At 49.6% G+C, this 6000-nt stretch overlaps 1 protein-coding gene across 3 annotated transcripts in view; it reads left to right on the top strand.

Moving 5' to 3' along the window:
• Positions 1–3493, top strand: part of STX2 (syntaxin 2) — a 49197-nt gene extending 45704 nt beyond the window's left edge. The window contains exon 11 of one of the 3 annotated variants that reach the window (XM_062182196.1): positions 2617–2705. Coding sequence is in view for 2 of the 3 variants with exons in the window: in XM_062182195.1 (XP_062038179.1) it covers positions 2678–2770 (93 nt within the window). In the remaining variant the exon portion in view is untranslated. Of the gene's footprint in view, positions 1–2616 lie in introns of all 3 variants that reach the window. The other 2 variants (XM_062182195.1, XM_062182197.1) reach the window with 2 other exon arrangements.
• Positions 3494–6000: the final 2507 nt, after the last annotated feature.

Below are 6000 nucleotides of genomic sequence, written 5' to 3' on the forward strand. Positions count from 1 at the left end.
CTGGCCCCTCAAATTTTTTTTTTTTTTTTAAGATTTATTTATTTGATGGGGGACGGGGGAAAGACAGATGTCAATGATCTTCCATCCGCTGGTTCAATCCCCAAATGATGCAACAACCAGGGCGGGGCCAGGCCAAAGCCGGGAGCCGGGAGCTCCAGGTTTGGTACGTAGGCGTTTAGGTCCCAGGTACTTGGGCTAACATCCTATGCTTTCCCAGGTACATTAGAAGGGAGCTGAAGTGGAAGTGGAGTCGCTGGGACTCAAACTGGCACTCTGTGGGATGCTGGTAACACAAGCAGCAGCTTAAGCCACCGTACCTCGGTGCTGGTCCCTGCTGTCCTGTCTCTCAGATAGATTCTTCAGTGCGAGTCCTGTGACATTGAGTGCCCAGGTAGTAGATGAGCAGCTTTTGCAGGTCTCATTGAACACTGATGCCAGCAGGAAGCTCTGGGCGGGCAGGCTTGTCCAGTCCCTTCTGAGAGGGCGAAGAGTGCTCAGAGCCTGTCTTCATCGGCAGAGTCTCTCTGTCTTCCTTCATGCTTTCTGCTTAGCTCTGATGAAAAATCGGATGTGATTTTTCTTCACTACCACTATGGTATTTTTCAATACTTTTTTATAATTCTTCTTCAAGTATGTATTTTCTTTATTTTCCCAATAACCATAATACACGATTAGTTCAAGGTGGGTATAGTAAGGAAAAATTACAGTTTTTAGTTTGGAAGGTTCCTCTTGGTCTGACCCATGGGGAGTAGACATGCCTTCTGCCCTGGGCCTGGCTGGTGGGTTCACCCTACTGCCTGTCAAGAAGAGTAAACACAGGTGCTTCTCCATGGAAGAGAAACAGGTCAAAGTGCATGCCTCCTGTTCTGTATATGGAGTGGAGGCTGTTGGCTGTAATTACACTTTTTTTTTTAAAAAGATTATTTATTTGAAAGAGTTATACAGAGAGAGAAGGAGAGGCAGAGAGAGAGAGGTCTCCATCTGCTGGTTCACTCTCCAATTGGCCACAACAGCTGGAGCTGTGCTGATCTGAAGCCAGGAGCCAAGACTTCTTCCGGGTCTCCCACGTGGATGCAAGGGCCCAAGCACTTGGGCCATCAACCACTGCTTTCCCAGGCCATAGCAGAGAACTGGATGGGAAGTGGAGCAGCTGGGACTTGAACCGGCGCCCATATGGGATGCCAGCACTGCAGATGGCAGCTTTACCCACTACGCCACAGCACCGGCCCCTGTAATTATGCTTTAAAAGTTGATTCATTCTCTCATTTTCAGTAGATACTTGTTTAGTGCCTACCTGCAGTCTGGGTGCTGTTCCCACCTGCCTGCCCTGGAGGATGGGCAGGGTTAAGGCCTCCTGGTAGAGACAGTCCTAACGTGCAGAACCCTGCACCACGAGTGTGGTGCCCCATTGCATGTGTAAGGAGACAGGTTGAGACACTGGTCCATGGTCAGTGAGAGTCATGACTTGAACCCAGGACCGCGTTGACTCTCAAGGTTCTCTCTGCTGAGAGAGAAGTCCATGCATCTGTCTGTGACCGTTAGCTAGAGCTGGAATGGCTCTTTAGACACAGGGCACTTAGGGTGCAGGAAAGACAGCTGAACTCCTGCACAGGACATGCCAGGGGCCTCACAGCCGTCTGAGAGCTGTTTGTGGCAAGGACACACGTGAGGGACCAGGAGATGGCAGACAGCATCGCCGCAGTGGCGTCGGGGCCTGTGTCCGATGCAGGTCGCTCTGCACGGAGGCTCCGGCCTGCTGGGCCCGAGAGGCGGCTGTCGAGATACAAGGGAAGGGGGAGGTCGATGGAGGTCTACAGAAAGGTGTGGATCCCTGTGGAGTCTGTGAGCGTGAAGAAGTGGTTGGGGCTGTCTGGGAAATGCAGACCCCATCAGTAGGTGTAGCGCGTGAAGGCAGGGGTATCCCGCCACGACTCCCCCACATTCTGAGAGTGGCTGTCTGGGACTGGTCACTGCACGGCCAGCTGAGCTCTCGGCTGCGAGTCCGTGGGGTAGCTGGGGGTTCCTGCGGGTCCCTGTGGCTGTGTGCTTCGTAACTGAGAGCGAGGAGTGTCTGCTTCTACAAAGCGCTGGGCCTTTCGTCCTCGTTTCCTTCCCTTCTCCCTCAGCAAGGTTTCCTGAGGAGGCGCGCTCCCCATCCGTAGTGTGAGGACCTTGTTAATCAGAAGTAAAACCCAAGCTGTGCGCCCTGCTTCCGGGCCATGGGTGGGCTGGCAGACTGAGTTAAGGTGCATCCTATCAAAAGGTAAAGAAAATGGATCAATCGAATTTTTTCAGCCAGTGAGAAATAGATTGAAAGTTCTAGAAAGATACACAGTACACCCATTATCAGCAGTTCTGGAATTTTGTTAAGATTGAAGGAAGGTCTTTGTTAACAAACACATGGTAACCACATGGTACCCCTCCCTGTGGTTTTAGTTACCGATTCTGACTCATGGACTTGTAACTAGGATGGCAGGCATTGCTCCGGAGTTTCCTTCCCTTTCCTGATAACAGGCGTGTCTTTTAAACACCCACAATTTCAGAAGGATTTTGTGGGAAATGACATTGCTGATTTCTTTGATACATTGCAAATTAATGTTTTTCTTTATCTTGCAGAAAATGATGTTCATTATTATTTGTGTAATTATTTTGCTTGTGATCCTTGGAATTATCCTAGCAACAACGTTGTCCTAGCAACCGTTTCCCAAGAGCTGTCTATCCCTGGAGACCCAGACCACATCAGCAACAAAATCCACATCCTGTCCTTTGATGAAGGCATCGCAGCCACTGTGACGTTGACACTGGCTCCTGTGTCAGTGGAGCACAGCAGGGTGTGTTCAGGGAAAGCCCCACGGGCAGGTGGGTGCTCGGAGGGAGCCCCAGCGTCCTGGGACTCCGAGCCGCACGCCGCGGATGCTTAACAATGTGAAACCTGTCTCAGTGGCCTTGAAATAAGGAATTATTGAAAATTTCAATTTTTAAAAACATTTCAGTGTTAAAAATGTAAGTGAAGTTTTGATTAGGAATACTTTAGGTTATGAAGCTGTTAGATTTCTGGTCTAAGGCTTTCTCTTCCGCCTCTCCCAGCTAATATGTGCTAATAAGATATTTTTTGTACTGTGTTTAATTTGTGTTTAGGTCTTGTTTGCAGAAATAGTTTTCACTATCACAGAATTGTTTTGTAAGATACCTGTAATTTTGAGCATTTGTAAGTGTTTGATACATTAATGTCGTCATTACCCTGCTTTTCTGTGCTCACTGTTGCCTTCTGAGTGAAGTAGGAGGCTTCATGACGCTAGCGCCGTCATTGCCCGTTGTTTACAGCTTGGCTGGTGTCGCAGGAACACTGGCTGCACGGCCCTTAGAACTCCCGCCAAGTGCCTTTGTTCGTGCTGACTCGCAGGTCCCCCAGAAAACTCCGGATGATTGTATTTAGCTCCATTTCTATGTCCCACCACCCGCGATAATAAACACCTAGTTACTGCTCTGGAAAGACATGGTCTCTTCTTTGTTCATGACGATAGGGCTGTGCTGCCCTGTGTAAGTTAATGATGCTAAGCTCAGGCACATGACCCAGTGAGAGTGCTCTCTCGGCTCCAGAAAGTTGTTGCTAGACATGGAGTGTTCTCCCAGGCCTACACTGCTGTACGCATCCCTCGAGTGCCCTTGGTGCGTGCCTCGTATGTTGCTGGAGGTAGGAAGGTGATCCCAGAGTTTATGGGAATCCAGAGTCAGGCTTTGATTGCTTGTTAATGTTTCAGTGTAACAACAGGGCTCGTTCTCAGACTTGTACGATGGACATCTGTGAAAAGAGGAACTGGTGAGGCTGTCAGTGACCACGTGAGAGGCACGCAGGAGGTAGCTGAGTCCTCTAACTCCCGTGGGTGACTGTGTGAGCAGGCGGCTGTATTGCAGCATCCTCCGGCTGGAACGCAACACCATGTGGTTGATTCCAGAGAGAGTGAGCGCTCAGTGAACAGACCAGAAGCCGTGTTCCCCACTCGTCCTGCCTCACACGTCCCACTGTATGTGTGCCTTGCATCAGTGGCCTCTAGGCACGTGGCCCTGGGCTCACTGTGGGAGGAACCCAGCTCTGACACAGCCAGGAGGTAGGAAGTGCTCGCTGGCTCGTGCCTGCCTTGAGGGTATTTGACTACCTACAGATCATGCTTGTGTTGCTGTGACGCCACGTCTCTGTCCACACGATTATGTCCCGGGTAGAGGCCTCTGCGCTGGGTGGGCCGTCCCATTCGCGTCCCTCCGTGTCCAAGTTCAGGCTCGTCCCGCCCTTCACGGGCTTCTTCATGGACTTGAGGTAGTCCTGCACCTGAGTTTCATTGTTGAAGTCACGGAAATGCTTCCTGATTTACGTGTAGATACTGCTGTCTCCTGTAGCTGACGTGTTTCTATGTTGAAGCCTCATGTACCAATTTGAAATCAGATTTTTAGCAATATATTTACAGACTTATTTGTTACTTTTTTATTGTTTCCTCAAATACTTCGTGTTTACATTTAAAAACTTCCCAGAGGAGCAAAAAAGAAATACTTGCTTTCTACGTTGTCGTTTCTGGAAAGATTTTGGGAACTTACATTGTTGCATATCCGTTCCGTTAATAAATTGTTCTAAGAACATCCCTCTTCCCTGTGTCTACTGTTACGTAAACGGATGCAGACTAATTCAGGTGATTCTGAGCCTTATTTTCTGATGTGCTGTTCGGATGGCAGCACCGTGTGTTAAGGAGACTGCCTGAATTCTTGCTGCTCATCACCAATGACGAGGCCGCGTCTCAGACCCTGTCAGTTCACTGTCCGTTGTCAGGTTCTTAGTGGTGTCTGCCCGGCCCCTGGCCCCAGGACCTGTGTCGTCATCCTCCCTACTTCTGAGTTCTCTTTTAGGGTTTTTCCTTTTTTTCCCTTGTAAGAAATTTCTGGATTAACTGCAGTTGTACGTGTTCTGGGGTCGGGGTGGTGTGTGAACACAGGCACATGGCGCGCTCTGTCCAGGTCGGGGTCTTTAATGTCCATCTTACGGTTTCTGTTTGAGGCCTTTGGCAGCCCTCCTGCAGGCCCTCACCAAGGACGGGCTGTGATTGTGGACGGCAGTCGCCCACTGTGCTGTGGGGCACCGGAACGTACTACGGACGACAGACAGGAAGTGTCGGGCCCAGGGCCTGTCCGTCCTGGTCAGGGCAGTGCTGGCCTTCTCTCCTTGCACCCCCTCTTTTGGAGGGATTTCTTTACTTCCTTAACCCTTAAGTGAAAGTGATGTTCAAAAACCAGAATTTTTATTTAAAAAAATTTTTTTAAGATTTATTTATTTGAAAAGCAGAGTTATTTAAGAGGCAGAGAGAGAAAGTCTTCTATCCACTGGTTCACTCTGCAAATGGCCTCAATGGCCAGGGCTGGACCAGACTGAAGCCAGGAGCTCAGAGTTTCATCTGGGTCTCCAACATGGATTCAAGGACCAAGGACTTGGGCCATCTTCTGCTGCTTTCCCAGATGCATTAGCAGGGTGGCTGGATCAGAAAGGGAGCAGCTGGGACTCCGACTAGTGCCCATTTGGATGCTGATACTGCAGGTGGCAGCTTTACCCACTGTGCCACAGTTCTGGCCCCTTAAAAATTTTTTTTAAAGGTTTATTTATTTATTTGAAAGGCAGAGTTACAGAGAGGCACAGAGAGAGATCTTCCATCTGCTGGTTCACTCCCCAGATGGCCTCAATGGCTGGAGCTGGGCCAATCCAAAGCCAGGAGTCAGAGCTTCTGGGTCCTCCATGCTGGTGCAGGGACCCGAGGACTTGGGCCATCTTTTTTTTTTAAGATTTATTTTATTTATTTGAAAGACAGAGTTATATAGAGAGGTAGAGACAGAGAGAGAGAGGTCTTCCATCTGCTGATTCACTCCCCAGGTGGCCACAATGGCCAGAGCTGCACCAATTCGAAGCCAGGAGCCAGGAGCTTCTTCCAGGTCTCCCACGTTGGTGCAGGAGACCAAGGACTT

The sequence above is a fragment of the Lepus europaeus genome, chromosome 23 (genome assembly GCF_033115175.1).
Source record: "Lepus europaeus isolate LE1 chromosome 23, mLepTim1.pri, whole genome shotgun sequence".
Classification (NCBI taxonomy): domain Eukaryota; kingdom Metazoa; phylum Chordata; class Mammalia; order Lagomorpha; family Leporidae; genus Lepus; species Lepus europaeus.